Source organism: Desmodus rotundus, chromosome 4 (genome assembly GCF_022682495.2).
Source record: "Desmodus rotundus isolate HL8 chromosome 4, HLdesRot8A.1, whole genome shotgun sequence".
Classification (NCBI taxonomy): domain Eukaryota; kingdom Metazoa; phylum Chordata; class Mammalia; order Chiroptera; family Phyllostomidae; genus Desmodus; species Desmodus rotundus.
Window position 1 is genome coordinate 142850074 of NC_071390.1, and position 19995 is coordinate 142870068.

Genomic DNA, 19995 nt, shown 5'->3' on the forward strand with positions numbered 1-19995 from the left:
AATTCAGGCCTCCCGAACACTGGCAACTGCAGTTACCGGTCACAAGGAGACACACTCACATTCGGTGGAAATAACCACTTATCTGGGCGTTGGTTTATAAGCATGACCTTTCCTTTCTTTCTAGGAGAGCCCTGCCTTTGTTCTTTCAAGTTTCTTCAATGTTCTCAGGAGTTCAATATTAAAATAGGGGATTTTATTATATTATAAAAATACACAATATACTCATTCACTTCTGCTGAAAGTGAAAATTACATTGTTTTCTCCTTTCTGAATACCAGTTGTCTAAATAGAAAGGAGCCAGGCATTCACAGTTACCTGGTGAAATTTCAACCTCCTTCCTTACCTGGTTACAACCTCTTCTACCTGGCCCTGCCTGGCTGCAGGATGTTTGTTAAGTCAGCACAGGTGACTGACATTTTTATATCAGATAACGCGGGGCAGGATGGAGAGCTGGCAGAATCAAGCTCCAAGCCAACAACAGAACTACAAAAGGGTGACAATACTCAACCTTTAAAAAGCAAACACACACTCTTAAAACTATGGACCCCAGTGGATGTCACATTACATTTCCTGAACAGTTTCTTTCTTTCTTTTTTTATTGTTGTTGTTCAATTACAGTTGTCTGCATTTTCTCCCCACCCCTCCACCCCACCCCAGCCAAACCCACCTTCCCTCCCCCGCCTCCACCCTCCCCCTTGGTTTTGTCTCCGTGTCCTTTATAGTAGTTCCTGAAACAGCAGAGAGAAAGAAGGAGCTTATACCCACTTCCTGAACAGTTTCATCTGAATCATCCATATGTCAAGTCTAATGAGAAGTGGTAACTGGATAACCAAGTGCTCATTCCTGATTAGGAAACAGTGGGGCAACATGTACCAAGAACCTTAACATATTTGTACCCTTGGATCAAGTAATTCCCCCAAAGGGGAATCTGTTCTAAGGAAATTACCCAAAATAAGAAAAAGTTTTCTATAGGGAGATGTTGCTAGAAGCACTTTTTACAGTAGCAAAAACCTGGAACCAATATAGAGATTATTAAAACTTCATTAGACTATTAGGTAGTCATTAAAAATTATCATTATGAAGAATACATAATGATATGAGGAAATATACACATAGTATAATCTCAAAGAGACTTTTAAAAAAATACTGGAAAGATACATCCCAAAACATTAATACTGATTGCTCCTGGAATGATTATGGTAATTCTTCACTATATTTGTCACTATTTTTCAAGTTTTTCATACAGGAAATTTACTATACATGCACACATACTATATACACATATACATGTCTCTCCTCTATACTTATTAGAACTTAAATTCCACTGAAGCCATGAATGTTTCTAGTTGATCTAAATAAACATAAGAAAGAAGTTCCATATAATAAAGAGTAAAAGTATTCACTATGGGCTTTTTACTGGGTGAAATCTTCATTGGCACATTTTAAATTTATGAATATCTAGCCCTGGCTGGTGTGGCTCAGTGGATTGAGCACAGGCTGCAAACCAAAGGGTCGCCGGTTTGATTCCCATTTAGGCACATGCCTGGGTTGTGGGCCCGGTCCCCTGTGGGGGCCACGTGAGAGGCAACCACACACGAGGTTTCTCTCCCTCTCTCTTTCTCCCTCCCTTCCCCCTCTCTAAAAATAAATAAAATCTCCAAAAAAATAAATTAAAAAAATATTTTAAAAAAATTCCTCACCTGAGGGTATGTTAAATTTATGAATATCTAATATCAAAACTGCAAGAGAAAAGTAAGACAAAGGGATACACTAGCTTCTCCTAACCTTTCCCTCCCCCCCCATTAAAATGTGTCTTTGCTCCTGCCCTCCTACTTTGGCTCAATCTGCAATAACAACAAAAAAAAGTGCCTTATGGGCTTATCATAATTGCTTCTGAACAATTCTTTCTATGTCGATGCATTTGAATTTTTCATCTATGTGCAAGCACAATCTAATTTATGGACAGGTTGTGTTCCAAACATGCATTTGTAAGCCGGCTGTTTGTTTCTATGGTAAACATATTCTAAGTTGGGTTCATGTGCGAGAAGTCAGTTGAAAAAACAGTTTTTTCCCTCAGGTTTCTGGGCACGGAAGAAAGCCCATAGAGCAAGTTTTCAAAAAGGTAAAGCTGAGTAGAAGCACATTATTAGAACAGGTAATTTGGGAGCATGGAAACTTAGGAAGTCCGAGCTGACTTGTGAAAGATGTATGAACACACGGAAGCCCCGGGAGTGGGAGAGAGCGGGAGAGCAGCCTGCTCAGGTAGGAGGAGGGGTGCGACGGAAACTCAAGAGGACCTGTGAGGAAATTAAGTTTCTGCTTGTTTAGATCAGTGTGTTCAAGTTGTTTTGAGACTATAGATGACTCAGTCAGCAAGGCTTCTATCACATTTATACCTGGTTATCCCTGGGAACAAAACAATGGCAGTGACTGTGTGTTTTGGGGAAGTGGGGGGATTCCATATAGTTATGCAAAAGAAATTGTAAATACAAATGTTTCTATTTATAATATTATATATAAACTAAGTTCTGAATACACACTAAAAACAGATATTAAGTAAACCACTCAAGATCTATAGAACACTTAAAAAAGCAAATGCTAAAAGTACATATATCAGTCTTCAAAATTATGAGGTCCTAATAAATACAGAATGGACTTTATCTTTAAAAATATAGTTGTGAAGATCACCCAATGGAAAGGAATGATTGAGGAATGATTATAAGAAATAACTGAGCTCCCCGGTTATACAGACCAGGACAAAATACACAAAGACTGGGGAAACCATGAAATTAGTACTTCTGAGACCAAGCCCCTGGCCACCTGAGTCAAGAGGAAGAACAAAGATGGGTGAGCACGGTGCTCAGTCCTGTGGTCCTACTTGGTCTGCTGCCTTTGGCCATGTTGTGTACTTCATATTCACCTGGGGGCACCAAGCAGTGACATGTTCAAGGAAAACTGTGTCTGGACCAATTTCCATATCACATGCCATCATTCCCTCGTTACCAATCTGCGTAAACTAATTTGCATTATACAAACATGCATGTAGCAGAAAAATGACATAAATTATGCATTTTCTACAGTAGATTCAAATTTGTAAGGACCTTTATAAACCCCGCTTTTTTTTTTTCTCTTTTGCCGAGCCTAAACACTACCTGAAAGCTTCCTCAAGGAACCTATGCTTAGGAATCTGACAGGAGAAATTCTGTATGCAGGAGCCAAGAAAAGCAGGGCAGCTGCTGGCACACAAGGCACTTTTGTGCACATCCTGAAATGAGCCTCCTCTGTGCAAGCGAGTGACAAAAAGGGATCCTGTCTCTGGCTAATGCACCCCTTGCCGTTGCATGCAGGTGGCAATACTGATTCCAGCCCACACCCACCCCTCCCACCGGGCACCTTTGTACAGGTTATGTGGTATGGCATGCCACAGAGGTCGTTCTTTGGCTCATTAATATGGAATACCTTTCTCAAAGTCCAGGGTGAGAGAACAAAAGCAAAGCATGTTTATTACAATTACAAATAACAGTAAGCTCTAAATGTTTGGATGTCACAACTTAAAGATATGATTCTAATCCTGAATAACCAAGCCTAAACTAAATAATGCAAACAGAAGTGATTTCAATAGTAATATGTACAAAATAAGGGAAACGAATACAACCATAAAAATAGAAGATGGAAAGCATAAAATGGTACCTGAAGAAAGTTCATCATTTCCCTGAAAATGCCACAGGCCCTTTAACAAGAAACCCTTTCCCCTTAAGGGTAGGATCCACAAGGGTCACATCTTCAGGCTAAGGGCAAACCAAAAATTAACCCTTCTACCCACAGGCAACTGCTGCTCAAATTTATATCACCAGGAGGTCCAAAAAGTTTCAAGCAGTGAGTTTAGTTTAAAATGGCCTTGGTCTGTAAGAGCCCTAGCCACCTGGCAACAATGAACTATTCTCTCTAAAGGGACACAGTTTCACCCTAAAACACAAAGAATCCTCCCCAAATAATTGTCCACGGGAAATGAGCAGCTCTCAGTCAAAAATAAACAAGTAAGTATGGAAACAAGGTCCCATGAACAAGAATCAGCAAAAACATAACACAGCAGAAAGAGACCCAGAAAGATCTGAGACACTGGGATTACCTCTGTTCTTACAATGTACCGAGCAAAAAGGAAAAAAGGACGCATGGCCATGGTCAAAACATATCTGAAATTTAACTCCTGAATACCAGAATTTGTAGAAGCATAACTGAAGCCATTAAAAGATCCAAGCTATGCGGAATGAATCAGTAATAACGTTGCAGCGCACTCTTCTACACGTCTCTGACGCTGGAGAAGTGCGTTCACAGTCTCCACACGATTCCCTTCGTGACTTTCTACGACAAGCTGTTTCCTCTCTGACCCTTCTCTGCTGTGTTCACAAGGCAAAGGTCTTGCATATTGCTGTAAACATAGCTCCTTCTCTGACGTCAGCTCATGGTTACCCCACACCTCTTATCACCAACTTGCAGCAAGGCTTCCCCCACTCTTACTGCATTGCACAACTTACTCAGCAAAATGCTCTTAAGCACTCTGCTCAATCTTAGCAAAAATAAATTTCTCAGTGATTGTGGAAGGGCTCATAATCCAGCAAGTGAACACTAATGGCCTATAGGTCACAGAATCCCAGCTCCACTGATTCATTCAACAATATTTAGGGGCACCTACTACATATAAGCTCTGTTCCACGTGCAAGGATTAGGCAGTAAATAAGACAACCTTACCTGATGTGGAACTCAACATCCTAGCTGGGGGGATGAGTAATAAATATGTAAACAATTCAGTTTCCTAGTACTAAGTGTCACAGAGAAAATAAAAGAATAATATGAGAGTGAAGGGGCTACTTTAGATGAGGGGGTCATAAAGGCCATAAAAGGCAACTCTGAGCTGAGAAATTAAAATGACAATAGGGGCCACCACTCAAAGATCAGAGGGAAGAACATTCCAGACAGAGAAGAAAGCGAAGGCAGAAGCTCTGTGGCTGCGCTGGGTGTGGCTTGTTTAAGGAACAGAAAAAGAGCAGGGCGACTGGAAGGAAGAAGTCATGAAGAGAGTGGTAAGGGCTAAGGGCGAAGAGGGAAACGGGCCAGGCCACTAAGGCCTTGCAAGCCATAGATGAGAGTTTGGGCTTTATTGGCAACAGAATGGGAAGCCTCTGAAGTTGTCACTGAAGTGACATGCTATTTACATTTCAGAAAGATCACTGTGCCCCCGCTGCAGAGGACTGGATTGAAGCAGGGCATGGGTGACCACGGGGAGACCTGCAACTACTGCAGTGTTCCCCAAGAACAGAGTTCAAATGGGAGGAGAGAAGCACGGAGATTTGGGACTCAAAAATGAAAGTGCTGATGCAAATGGAGGAATCAAGGTCAGTTCCTAGGTTTCCGGCTCGAGCACCTGAGTAGATGGTAGTCTAGTCCTGAGACGGGGAAGAAAATGGTTTCAGACATGACAAGGGGTGGGGTAGAGTAGGAAAAGGAAATCAAGAGCCCTGTTTGGGACACACAGGTGAGATGCCTATTCAGGTGAATATATGTGGTAAGAAACTGAATATGAAGCCCAGCAGGGCAGAGTTGAAGAGGACAAAAATGTCTCAATCATCAGCATAAAGCCATAAGACTAAGTAAGACCAGGCAGATAAAATACATGCATTATAGAAGCCCCTAGACAGAATCCTGGGGCATTCAAACATTCTGAAATTGGATAGAGGAGAAACCTGGTAAGGTACCTAAGACAGAGTGGCTGGGGAGGCAGAAGGAAAACAAGAAAAAAGACAATACAGCGTGACCCCCTGGAGTTAAAAACATGAAGATGAATGTTGCTGGTGATGCTGACAAGAGCAGTTTCCTCGCATTGTGTGTGGGGGGGACCAAAAGCTAGACTGGAGTACCACACGGAGAAGAGTGTCAGGCGAAGGGGGGACAGCAACCGTAGACAACAAGAGGCGACACCTTTAGACAAAACTTCTCAATGTTTGCTACAAAAAGGAACACAGAAAACAGAGTAGACAATGATACAGTGAGAGATATGATGTCAAAGGGAAGTTTTTTGTCGTTATAGTTGTGATTTTGTTTCTAAGATGGGAGATCCCAGATCAGCAAGCGCAGTCCAACACAAAGTGCTACAAAGATGCAAACACCCATCTGTCCAATACGACAGCCTTGCCCACATGTGGCTCCTGAGCATTTGACATGAGACCGAATCTATTATTATTATTATTAAACATATTTATTTACCCCAGAGAGAAAGAAAGGGGGAGAGAGAGAAAATCAATGTGAGAGAAACATCCATTGGTTGCCGCCCGCACGTGCCGGGCCAGGGACTGAAACTGCAACCTAGGTGTGTGCCCTGACTCAGAATCAAGCCCGTGACCCTCGGTCTCCGGGATGATGCTCCAACCAACTGAGCCATACCGGCCAGGGCTGAGACTGAAGCTTAAGATTTAATTTTAATTAAATGAAATTTAAATAGCCATGTGTGACTAGAAGCCCCAAACCACAGTGCAGCCCTCCAACCTGTTTGTAAGCTGATGGATTCAACTGTTCCAAAGTCAGCAGACTAGGTGGTGAGAAGACCAGAAGTGCATGGCTTCTATGGTCAATGTCTTTAAAGCTCTAAAGATTAGCAGCTGTGCGGAGGGTAGAGCAACAAAATGCTAGAGGGAAGTTTAAGGAGAGGAAACAGTAAGAAATAAGTTCAAAGAGCAGAGAAAACGCTGAGTGGGAACTGAACAAAAATTGGGTTGAGTACCACTTGAGAGTTAGAGTAAATTTTAAAGTGGGCCTTGTCAAAACTTGTTAAGTTTTCTCTGGCAATATCAGCTACTGGGCCTTTCAAATCTGGCCTCAAACTACATTTTCAACCATCTCCTAACAGTTCTCAAAATTTACGTCTGTGGTTTTTCAATCTTCTTGGTTACACAACCTTTTTGCCTTTATGTATATAACAGTGTGTATTCAGTGAAAAGAAGAGGAAGAGGCAAGAGAGAGTAGGAGGAGAGGAGGAAGAAGAGGGAATACAGGAGGCAAAGAGAAAGAGGAAGAGGAGGAGGAGGGAGGAGAACAAAAGCTGCGGCTCTGGATGAAGCTGAGACAGGGGCTCAATTCTTCCACCAGTTCAGCCCCTTCCCCCACAGACTCTGAGGCAGCTCCAAGGAACCTCAGGGTTTGGAACAAAAGATTTACCCTCGCCAGTGCTTCTCAAACTGGAATGTGTTTACAAATCACCCGTCTTGTTAAAAATGAACATTCTGCTCCAGAAGGTGTGCAGAGAGCCCCAAATTCTGCATTTCTAACAGGCTCCTGATGATGGCTGATGCCATCATTTTGTAAATTGTATGTAAGTGAATGGCCACACCAGACCACCTAACCATTTTCGACTCAGTCTGCTTACTCTTGCCACTGTGGACCCCTTGGCCATACGGGCCTTCCTTGCCTTCTCCAACTGGAAGATTCTACTCCAATTTCAAGGCTCCTTCTGAACCCTTCTACAAGAGTCCTGGGAGAAGTCCTCATAATCCAGTCCCTGCCCCCATCTCCTTCCACTCTCTCCATTTCTCACTCTGCTCCAGCCACACAGACTTCCTCGCAGTTGCCTAAACATACCAAGCCAGCACCAGCCTCGAGATTTTTGCACCAGCTGTTCGTTTTGCCTAAAATGCACTTCCCCCGGATAGCCTCACGTCCAACCCCTTCACAGCCATTATTATCCCCTTACTCACGTGTCTTCTCCGTGAGGTTTATGCTTTGACCACCCTATTTAATAATAGCCCAACCATTCCTGATACTCTAGTTATTAATACAGGGTGGGGCAAAAGTAGGTTTACAGTTATAAATATACAAAAGTTTATTTCCTGTATTATTCATTGTGCTATTCTTCACACAAACTGTAAACTTACTTTTTTTAAATAAAACTTTTATTTATTTATTTTTAGAGAGAGGGGAAGGGAGGGAGAGAGGGGAGAAACACAGATGTGATAGTTGGGAATTGAACCCGTGACCAGCCAGGGCTGTAGACCTACTTTTGCACCACCCCGTACAGATGTGTTTCCCCTGCACTTATAAGCAACTCGAGGGCAGTGCCCATCATATATTCACTTTGCATCCCAAGCATCTTGCACAATATCTTTTACATTGAAAAAAAACCCCAGTAAAATATCAAATCAATAGCAGGCATAATTTGTAACTAATGAATCTGAATTAAATTAACTGAGTCTAAACACTTCAAACAACCTGATCACTAGTGAAAGCACTAAAAATACAAGAAAGAACATTTTAACAAAACAGATGTGGAAAGTACAGCAAGGGCACGAAGACAGTTATAAAATGATTAATATGTAAGTCAAAGATGCACAAGGATGCCAAGTGCGATGGTGATATATAGCTATGAACCAGAATAATGTAACAATTAATTTAACATGTTGTATAACTTAAAATATTTTTTGAAAAATGGTAACAGCTAATGTTTACTAAGAACTTAGCATTTGCCAACAACTCTTTAGATATTTCACAAATATCAACTTATTTAATCCACATATCAGACTTCCATAATAGGTACTATTATTATCTTTTTATTAAAAAAAAGGAACTGAGAAAGAGAAGCCAAATGACCTGCCCAAGGTCACACAGCCAGCCAACCAGTGTGTCACCAGAACTCTTAACCACTGTAGAGACATAAAAAACTACAAAAACTTACTTAAAATGTAAAGCCTTATCTTTGGGTAGGTTGCTGTTTTAAAACTCCCTACAACACCTTTCTGTGTGTGTGTGTGTGTGTGTGTGTGTGTACTCTCTTCCTAGATACTCTGACACACTTTGAACATAAGCAATGATTTTCCTTCTATACAGGAAAAACAGTGTTTTCAAACAGTTTTCTTAATAGCTAATACAGTAGTCACCCCTTAGCCATGGTTTCACTTTCCAGTTTCTGGACCTGTGGTCAACAGCGGTCCAAAGGTATTAAATGGGAAAATTCCAGAAACAAAGAATTCCTAAGTTCTAAATTGCATGCTCTCCTGAGTAACGTGATAAAGTCCCTCACCTTCCTGCTCCATCCCACCCAGGATGTGAACCATCCCTCTGACTAGCACACCCTCTTACCCCAGGCAGTCACTCAGCAGCCACCTCATTTATCTGCTCAACCGGGGAGCAGGAACGAGGGGGATAAAGAGAGAGAGAGACCACATTCACGTAACTTTTATTACACTGTATTTTTATAATTGTTCTATTTTATTATTAGTCACTGTTGTTACTCTCTGACTGTGACTAATTTATAAATTAAATAGGACCCATCGGACTTAGTACTATCCATGGTTTCAGGTACTTAATAGGGGTCTTGGAATATATCCCCAGTGGAGAAAGGGGGACTACTATACCCTGTCTGTCAAAGCTTTTAAGACTAAGGAAAGATCTCAAAAAAAAAAAGAGAGAGAGAGAGAAAAGAATAATGCACAGGCATGCCCAGGCAGCACAGCTCAATGGTTAAGGGTTCAGGTTTGAATCACACCACCTACCAGCACTATAATCCCAGCAGGTAATTAATTCAACCTTTGCTACTTCCTACTGTGGAGTATCCTTCCTCGCTACTGTGTGCTCTCCCCCATTTCCCACCCCATAGCACTCCTCCTTACTTTTGCAATGGTTCTTAACTGGGTTCCCCAAACCTCTAAGTAGTCCATGGATAGAGCACAGGAGATCCATGAACTTGGTAGTATATATCCTATATACTATTTTTATTTATTCATTCAAAAGCATTATTTAAGAAGGGGTCCATGGCTTTCACCATACTGTCATAGGGGTCCCAGGCAAAAAAGGAAATATACATAAAAGATAGGGAAATGAGGTATTTTTAACAAAAAGAGGGGAATAAATGTGGTTAGGATTGGCAGAGTGACAATGGAAAGGAAGAAATGGAGTCAAGGAAAATACCTAGGTATTCCTAAATAGAATATCATCTTTCACCTTCCTTCTACTTTCAGCCTTCCAAAAAGAGAGGCTACCTCTGCTTGCACTCACTCACTCCTTAGATCTTTAAGCTTTAACGCACACACAGAAAATAAACCGCATGTCCAAAAGCATATCCATGAACGTCGTGGTCTCTGCAGCATCCAATTCTGCTGGCCTCCTTGCTGAGTTTTCTCTTGCTCTTTGTTCCTCCTTCCTCATTCCTTCTCTGAAAAACAAGTGTCCCCGTTTTCCAGCTTCTCCCTCAGAGATCTATTTAGCCCTGTGGCTCGCCAACCCTGCACGGACAACAACTCTCCATTCTCCACCCCCACCCTGACCTTGCTCCCGAGTTCCAACCCACCTTCCAGCATCCCACAGGTGGGCACTGTCACTACAACACCCACTCACCATCCTCTGCAATTCAACTTTTCTTAAATCTAAAAAAAAAAATCATCCTTTTTCAACACACAACTCTTTCTCCTAACTTTCGTTAACTCCATTATGAGGCCACCTTTCTTCCAAGGATTCATCACATGCAGTTGGGGGACAAAACCTTAACATTTCTCCTTATTTTAAACATTATTCCTTCTGTCTTGCTGCTTAAAATATAGCCCATGGACCAGCAGCACCGATATCACCTAAGAACATGATAAACATCTGTATTTATCTCAGGCTTTACCGCAGACCTGGGTCAGAATCTACATTTTTAAAATGTCCCCAAGTGATAAATACACATTAAATTCTGAGAAACACTTGTCTAGTGCTTATCAGTAGCTGCCAGCCGAAATGCTTCTGAGGTTGACCATTTCTAAGTATTAATTACAGAATCCTTGCTGTGTGCTGATTACAATGCTAGGCTTTAAATATATAATCTTACTTAACCCTCGAAATAATCCTGTGCGGCATCATCATCACCTCCATTTTAAGAATGAGCGCCTTGGGGCTCGCGTGCATAAACCATCTATCTTCTCAAAGAGAACACAAATGACGAAGGCAGGACTTGAACCTAATCTGCCTGACCACAAACCATTTTGCCATAGTGCACCCATTCCTTTCAATTCCAAAACTTCTATTTCAAAGGGTGTGTGTGTAGAATTAATTACTCTGGTTCACTGCATTTTCTAATACATTTAAGGTAGATTTTGTTTGTTTATTCGAATTCTTGCCGAAAACCTTTCAAAAGGCACAGCAGCAACCCTGAGGCAGAAAGAGAAATCACTGGCCTGCCATGGGCATCATTCCCAATACTCAAGTTCACTCTAAGGTGTTTGAGAAAAAGTGAAGAAGAAATGTATTGCTTTGAGGCTATAACCCCAAATTTAAGGGGTTATGTAACTATTTCCCCTCATAATAAAATTTGTGTATGTCTGCTTGGCATTCTTCAGTCTTCTAAAAAGGGAAGAAAAAAATAATGTGAGACTGGATTTCTTGAATGAATGATTAGTTGGGTTCCATTCAGTCAATGAGTTTCATCTAATGTCTAGCTGATTATTATTTTAATTGCTTTATTATATTCTATTCAGTTAATATTTCATAGTCATATATATCATTTTTAAATCTGGTTTTATCTTTTTTCCAGTGCTCAAATATAAACCCACAAACCTAAGACATCACTATTTCTCCAATATAGTATTTACCTATTTTGAGTTTCAGACCTTATTTAGAATATAACAAAAGCTATGAATACTCTGTCCAGAAAACTACATATTCATCAAAACACACAAAGTGTGCCCCACAACACCGAGATAAACAGCCCAGCCCTATTATGAGGACAGGCACTGGCCGGATATTGCCTGTAGAGGCCCTCTCCCTTCTTTTGAGAGCTATTCTTCCCAACTCCAACAGGCAGGAGCTGCCACCTTTTTATAACTGCTCACCCGATACTGCGAATGACCCAAGTCAACCCAGTCAGAATCCCTCCATGGATTTTTATAACTGAATCAGATACAGAAAGTCCCTTTCGGGGGGGCCGAAAGTACAGAATGTGAAATTCGGGAACCATTAGTTCCCTGTGAAGGAAACCTGTCAACTGTGAGAAAGAATAGACCAAAAAGGACAGAAAAGTGCCAACAGCACCCAAGCACCTGGTTCCCATTGTCCTGGAAGCGCAGCCTCGATCCTGTTCTCCTGGTTTGGTTACCAACCCTAACCTTCTCAGTGATAAACCTCCGAAACCCTCGGAATATTTTAAATTTTTGCTTAAACTCATCTGTGTTTCTATGGCTTACAACCAAAAGACTCTAATTAAATAATGGCTACTTCTAAATACTATATTTGTTTTAAACAAGTTTTATATCCTTTACATTCTTCTACACAGACACCTCTTCCACATATTTAAATAGGTTTTTAAATATAATTTCTAAAAGGCTCACATTTTACTCTGTATAAAAATCTTTTAGAATATCTGTGTAAAACAAGTCTTGGCTCAGACGATTCTTCATGCTCCACACACTATTAAAATATAATTTTAAGAAGCTAACTGCCTGATCATTTTTAGTTTAATTCCAAATGAAACAAGTCAAAATTGCCTTCTTAAATCATCTTTTTCTTTATGTATTCAATTATATTCTCTGCTCAAAATACTTAAAAATTGGCAGTGATCCATTCACTGATGGATATTTTAAGTTACAAAGCAGTAACACATCAAATTAACCACCAAAGTCAGTATTATTCTGATTGAGAATTATAGCCACAATGGATTTGAAAATTCCTACCTTAGCTGCAAGTTTTTATATTTCAATGAAATAGACTTTGACTTAATAGAATGCAATACAATCCAACTACAATCAATCCAACAAACTTTTAGTTCACACATCTCTCACCGTTGTTACCAGATTTCCTTCCCTCTAGTCATGGCCTTGACAATTCTCTGAATGCTGCTGCACTGGCAAAGTAATAATAGTAATGACTCCTGTTATATACTATTACTATTCCTAGTCTGTGCATCCTTGTATAATGCTATGAACCTAGTAGACTCTAAAAATAGTTGCATCTTGAAGTTAGAAAAAAAACTTGGATATTATCCAGTCCGATCACCTTACTTCATAGACGCAAACATTGGTGCAAAAATTAGTTAACATGCTCAAGGTCAACAGAGCTAGAGAAAGAATTAGTGCACAGATCCAATGAGCATTTTTCCATTGTACACAGAAGGTTCCAATCCCTGCAGAAGATGCCCAAATGATAAAATACATATATGGTTCCCCTTTAATGCTCCCAAAGTATGGTTATTTCTAAATGTCCTTAAGACAAATCCAAATGAATTTTAAAACATAAAATTGCTATATTCCTGACAAATAATTTCCTATTAATTCTGATCGCACTGGACATGTAGGAAAAGATTCTCAATTTGAATGATCTGTTCCTTCTCTTTTATGCTTTCTCAAGTGCCCCCATTCACACAACACTATGCCTGCTCCTTCCTAATAATGCTGACCTATTTATTCTCATATTATAATATCGACTTCGGTGCACACAAGGTCATATAAAAACACTGATCTAATATTAGACTTTGTCATCTAAACTGAAGTCAACCTGCAACACTCGGCATCTTAAGGGATTAGATTTCATCTTCATACACATTTTCTTTATTTTGTTCAAAAATAATAAAGAAAACAGACATTTTGAAAAAGAAGGCTGTAAAATACTTTCCTTATGTCAACTCAGAGCCCACAAAAATATCTGGGCAAAAATATGAGGGGCATTTTTAGCAATCTTTGTACAGTGGCTGGCACTTTTTTGTGCCTACTATGTGCAGAGTGAATCACACGGTGTATTACATACTGTGGAAACTTGCCTCCTCTGGATGACTAAACTTAGAATTGCTAACTTTTCTTGAAAGCAACAACTAAAATAACACGAACATTACTTTTATAAACCTTAAGTAGTTTCAAAGTACTTCCAAAGAGGAAAAAAAAAAAACCTAAAACAAATGTAGCAATTCATAAATATAAGGTAGCAACATAAGTGGTTACAATAAAACATGTACAATTACAAGATTTTCTAAAGTCAACTGGGATTCAGACTAATGCCCAGAGGTCACGCTCTGTTTTAGCAGCACATTATTGCCAATACTTTACTAGATTAAACCCTCAGACATAGCACTCTCCTGAACAAACATCAGAACTCTGATGAGATAAAAGCACCCTTAAATATGAAACTAACAACATTAAGTTTAGAAAAGGAACTAACAACAAAAGAAATTTTTTTAAAGTTTAAAAGAATTAGACTTAACTCGAAATTGCAGACACAGGAAAAATTCATTTTATTTACTGTAATGAAACTTAAGAGTTTTGGTGCATGATGTATGCTGTTGTAAATAAAAGCTTACATTCCTAATTGCTAAAAAAAAAAAAAAAGTTGTCAGGAAGTTAAAATGAACTTCAATGGATCAGGCATTGGGCTGACAGAAATAATCATTTCTCAGTCTTACTAAAAACACAATCAATACTGATACTGTTTCACCTTTCCCAAGCTTGGGAAAGAAAAATACAAATACAATACTTTTGCTCTTTAAACAACTTCATTAAATTCAGATTGTTCTTTAAAAAAAAACCAACGTGGTTTTCTGTCATTTCTATTGTGCTGAAAAGGGCACACAAACATCCGTAGAAATCAAACGTTCAAACATAGGGAAAGCAAGCTTACATTTTCCCCCAGGTGCTAAACTGCAGTGGGTAAGGTCACGGTCAAAATTCACAGACTCATTTAAACTTTCATGGCTTAGCCGACAGACAGTTCCTATCAGGTTTCCTGATCCTAAGGAGATTAAAACTGCATGAGTTTCTTGCTGTTGAGATCAGCAGGAGGCTATTTCAAACGCTCAAACCGCAGTCCGCAGAGCCCGCAGGGGCGCATCTTCCACCACCTCCGGCGGTCCGTTAGTTAAGCTAACCTTTCCAAGCTTTCTCTTCTAGCCTTTTAAAGAAACCTCCACACGCGTGCAGTCGACTCTCGACCGCCTTCCATCGCGCCCGCCGAGACCCCTCCTGTGGTCATCCCCTGGCCGCCCTGCGCCCTTCTGCAGTCGGTGACAGGGGCCTGGTTCCCAAGGAGGGGGGAGGAGGTGCGGGGAGGAAGCCTCCCCGCAAGGCAGCTCTTCAGCCCGCACAGCAGCAGGGCGATGCAGCAGCAGGGCGATGCAGAAGAGGGGCAGAGGAGATGCTAAACCCCATGACCATATTCACACTGGCGGGTTTCTTTCTTTCTTTCCTTTTTTTTTGGTGGGGTAGTCAAAAACGGTCCTAGTCTCCAATGATACCCGAGAGAGAACCTAACTAAAGCTGCTGTCCCGATCTCCAGTATTCTCACTCCCGTTACCCCGCCGGCAGGCTCCGGGCGCTCCTGCCTCGGACAGGTACACCTGCGGCCCCTCGGAGGACCCGATCACCCCCGCCGCGCCCCGCAGAAGGGGAGATCGCCGGGACACTGACCCCAGCAGCCCCCGGTGGGACTGACACCCCCGGCGAGCCGTGCCCGCACAAACTTCCCAGATCCTGGGCTGCGGGGACAGACCGTCGGGCAGACGGACAGGGGGCGACGCTGGTATCGTCCCCAGAACGCAAATGCAGATAGATCCCAAGTGCTGCATCCGGACCTAGGTCCAAAAGGGGTCTAAGTGGCATCTGGGCGGCCGGATAAGGCGAGCGCGCGCCCGAGGATGGGGCAGAGGCGCCGCGGCAGGAGGGCAGCCCCCGAGGGCGAGCAGCCGGAGGGCCAGGGCCCCGCTCGGGCTCCCAGCCCGGCAGCAGCTGCAGCAGGAGGAGGAGGGGAGAGAACGAGGAGGAAGAGGAGGAGGAGAGAGACTGCAGCCGCAACCCCGAGCTCTTACCGAGTGGTTTACCCCCCACATCAGGACGCTGAGCAGCGGATCGCTGGCCCGAAAGAGCTTCACTTTCTGCGCTACGAAGTGCTTCTTCTTAGTCTTGGTCTTGCTCGCCAGCACGGAGGACCCCAGGTTGCCGGGGGTCGCCATGGCCGCCGCCACGGTCCCCTCCACCGTCGCGCTCCCAGGCCGGGGACCCGCCCTCTCTACTCGCCGGCCCGGGGAGGCAGCCGCATCCCACCGGCGGCGGCCCCGGCGCGCCGCGCCCCGCTCCGCCCGCCGCCGCGCTCGGCCCCGCTCCGCCCGCTCGGCCCCGCTCGGGAGGGAGGAAGAGCTCCGCTCGCACCCCGCGGGTATCCGGCGCCCGCCGCGGCTCGGCGCTCAGCCCGCGGCCGGACCCGGCGCGCTGCGAGCGGCTTCCGCGTTGGGCGCCGGCGTCATGACGCAGGGGGCGGGCGGGCAGCCGCCGCGGCGCCGCCGGGCGGGGCGCCGGGCGCGGGGCGCGGGGCGCGGCGCGCGCCCGCGGGACCGTTAAGCCGCCGAACCCTCGCGCTCCGGCGCTGCTGCGCTCGGCCCGGCGGGCGCCTGGGGCGCAGCCGTGGTCGGGGTGGTAGCCCCTGGCTGGGCGAGGACGCCGCGCTGTGGGCGTGCGGCGCGGGGAGGGGAGACTCCGGCGAGGCACCCTCTTCTGACCCCTCCGGAGGCAGGAGGGGAGACGCGGAGAGTGGGGGCGTCGGAGGAGAGGAGCCCCCTGGAGCGGGAAGGAGGCTCCGGGAAGCGCCGCGTGCGGGCGCCGCGAGTCGGAAGAGCTCGTGAGACCCGACGTGCTGCACGCGGACCAGGGCTTCCCCGGCACCGCGGAAAGGACCTGGGCACTTCGTTGGCCACCTTCCCAAGTGGCCCTGAAATTAATTGATTAATCCTTTTGTTTCTTTAACCGTTGGGACCCTGGACCTGGGCTTTCCCACACTCTCCAAGTCATGTCTTACACCTAACAGTCTGAGCTGTCATTCCCACCATCCCCCTCCCCTGGATGGGACCCTGTGTTCTTTGGTTTGGCCGGGAAAATCATTCCCTGACCTGCTGCTTCTGCTTCAAGTCCCGCACCGTGTTCCTTACATCCTTCCTTTTTTGCATTCCACGCACCTTCTTCCACAGAAACCTGTCCATTGTCTTTATCCGCGTACACCTGTATTTAGCCCTTGTTAATGCTTAATACCTGACCCATCTCAGGAAAGCTGCCATTCAAACTAAGTCATCCTATTCTGTGTATTTTCCCTGGGTCAGCCCACTGGGCAAATATTGCTCCACTCAAATACTATAGGGAAGACCTACTGTGTGCTTGGAAATTGATTAGTTGTGTCAGGGAGACAAAGATGATAGACCCTTATCCCTTACGGATCTTAGCCTCATGGGAGTGGGGAGCCACAGGCCATGTGGTCACCTTCGTTTGCTCCTCTTTGTCCTTTGTTTTTAAAACATAAGGGTTGCCCCGAAGTCCTCTTGTTCTTCCCTCTTTATTCTATTGTCCAAAATGATATACATACAAGATACAATATAGAGTACTTGCGGGTAACCCATACACTCTTCCCCTGAGAAGTGCCTGGTTGAACATCTGTATGTCAATTGTTCATAAGCACCTTTTAAAAGTGTCTAAAATGAAGTTCAAAATCCTCCTCCATCCCACATGTTGCTTTAGTTTTCTATTGTACTGGAAATGGCATTCATATCGCTCAGGTACCTCAGCCAGAAGTCCATTTGCTTAACAAATTTTCATTGCCCAAGCTTGAAAGCTTCAAATCATCATTGATTATTTCTCTCATCATCACTCCACATGATCCCCTTTACCAGGTCCTGCCCTTGAAAACAATTGTGCCAAATATTACTCCTTCCCTGGTGCTTTCATGGTCCTCCAATTTGAAATTAATCCATTCACTTTGATGTTTTGATAGCATTTTATTTGTTCCATAATAGCTCTATTGCCCTTAATTGTATATTAATAATGCAAGGCAATAGGCTTACTGTGAATGCGGAAAACCTGAGTTTAGTGATGACAAAGCGTTGGGTACCTGTGGGCACTGTCAGATGAGGTCTTACTTAGGAGGGCAGCAAGTATGGATGGGTGCTCCTTGTTAGGAGCAGATAGTGGCACAGGCATGAAGATGAAAATCCCTGAGATATTTTCAGATGAGGATACTTGTAGGACAGAACCTTTTTCCAGTTATATTGAGGTATCATTGACATTTAACATTGGGAAAGTTTAAGATGTACAACTTGACTATCTGATGCAGTCTCTATTGTGAAATGACTACCACAGTAGGGTTAGCTAATAGCTCCATCATATAATTCCCATTTGTGTGTGTGTGTGTGTTCGTGTGTGATGAGAACATTTGAGACTTACTCTCTTAGCACTTTTCAAGAATAAAATCTACTGTGTTGGCCAAAGAGTCCATTACATTTTTTTCCATAAAATAAGAGACACATTTTTCATTTTCACCAATATATTAATGTGGATATTTGGAGCATGTTGGCTATCTCCTGCTGTTGACTTCTAGTGGGTAGGGGCCAGGGGTACTGCTAAACATCTCCTAATGCATAAGACAGCCCCATAGCAAAGAATTATTTGGCCAAAATGTCAATAGTACCAAGAAATTTCACAAACCACTTTTGACACATTTGATCAGTCACAGCACCTTCTTCATACACTGCACAAATCTTTTTTTGTGTTCAGTTGTGTTTTTACTTTTCTTGAAATAATAAAGCATTATACACTGCAAAAGTTGTGTATTTTATTCCATCTTCAATATTAAAATGGCTGCACAAAAATTATCACCAATTTTGATACATTTTTTTAAGTGCACACTTATATGACAGCTGTCACAATACACACTAACAAAATTATTTCAAATGAAGTTAAAGACAACTAAGTAAGTACTACTAGAGCCATCATATGGAAAAAATGAACTTTTTGGCCAACCCAAGAGTATTTTTAAGGGGTAGAATTTTTGTTAGTTTAACCTGCTTTGGATGGCATTTATTGTAACACCATTCATGAATAGGTGATTAAATGATTTTGCCAATGACATTACATTTTACTTTAACGTTGTATTTTGCAGAGGCTGTATGTGTGATGCAGGAGTTTTAGAGTCACAAAAATGACCTCAGAAAGTACCTAATCCAGTTTTCAAGTTATATACGTAAGACAACGGAGATCCAGAGAAATTTAAGTGATTTCCTGACTTGTTGGGAGACAAACCCTTTGAAGGCAGATCCAGTTTGTATTTACTCTCTGTCCTGCCAATGAACCTGTTATAACCCCTTCCCATAGCACCTATAACAAAGTTTTGGTGAATAAAAGAATTTTCCTCTCTCATAACAAAGTTACAAATAAAAATTACACACTCAGGAAATGTTTTTGCAAGTTTCCATTCAAAAATACTATATTGGGCCCTGGCTGGTGTGGCTCAGTGGATTGACTGCTGGCCTGTGAACCAAAAGGTTGCTGGTTTGATTCCCACTCAGGACATATGCCTGGCCTGGGTTGTGAGCCAGGTCCCCAGTAGGGGGGCACATGAGAAGCCACCACACATTGATGTTTCCCTCCCTCCCTTCCCCTCTAAAAATAAATAAAATAAAATAATCTTTTAAAAATTACTATATTGTGAAATTAGGTTAGGTTAGACTTAATATTTAAACTTGAGGGTTAAATACTACATGTATTTAGCAAACTAGCAGTTTGATCACTGATTTTTTTTTTGAGTTTGTGTGATGATAACACAATACATATGTCCTTAGTTCAGTGCCTAATTCAGGCTGCGTATGTTGTCAGGGGTTGAAGCACCTAAACCACCAGCATTCAACAAGGGTCTTGATGAGAGGCATGGCTAGAGGAAGAAAAGCAAGGAAGTCCCATTTCAGGATGGGCAAGCAGTCATGCCAGTCAATGAGAATGCTGCTCCCAATCCTTTTCATCTGGCCTGTTGGGCTGTTTATCCAGGTGCTGAGAGCTGCAAGAATTGCTCCAGCAGCCAAGTTCACTAGGAAGAAGGAAGGAAATGTTGGCAAGATTGAAAGCCTCCCAGTACTGATTTGTTTCTGTCTGTGGTCACTTTTTAAAAATTTTCTTTTACTTTAACCAACTTTATTTACTATCCTAGAAGAGTGTGGCGAAAGTATTATGTTGACTAATGTATGCAGTACCA

The 19995-nt window shown here is 42.8% G+C and overlaps 1 protein-coding gene across 2 annotated transcripts in view; it reads right to left on the minus strand.

The window, feature by feature from the left end:
* The window catches only part of PIP4K2A (phosphatidylinositol-5-phosphate 4-kinase type 2 alpha), a 155823-nt gene extending 139603 nt beyond the window's left edge, over nt 1-16220 (minus strand). For both annotated transcript variants that reach the window (XM_045183904.3, XM_024576307.3), the window contains exon 1: nt 15800-16220. In XM_045183904.3, coding sequence (XP_045039839.1) covers nt 15800-15943 — 144 coding nt within the window. In that variant the 5' untranslated portion in view covers nt 15944-16220. The remainder of the gene's footprint in view (nt 1-15799) is intronic.
* Nucleotides 16221-19995: the final 3775 nt, after the last annotated feature.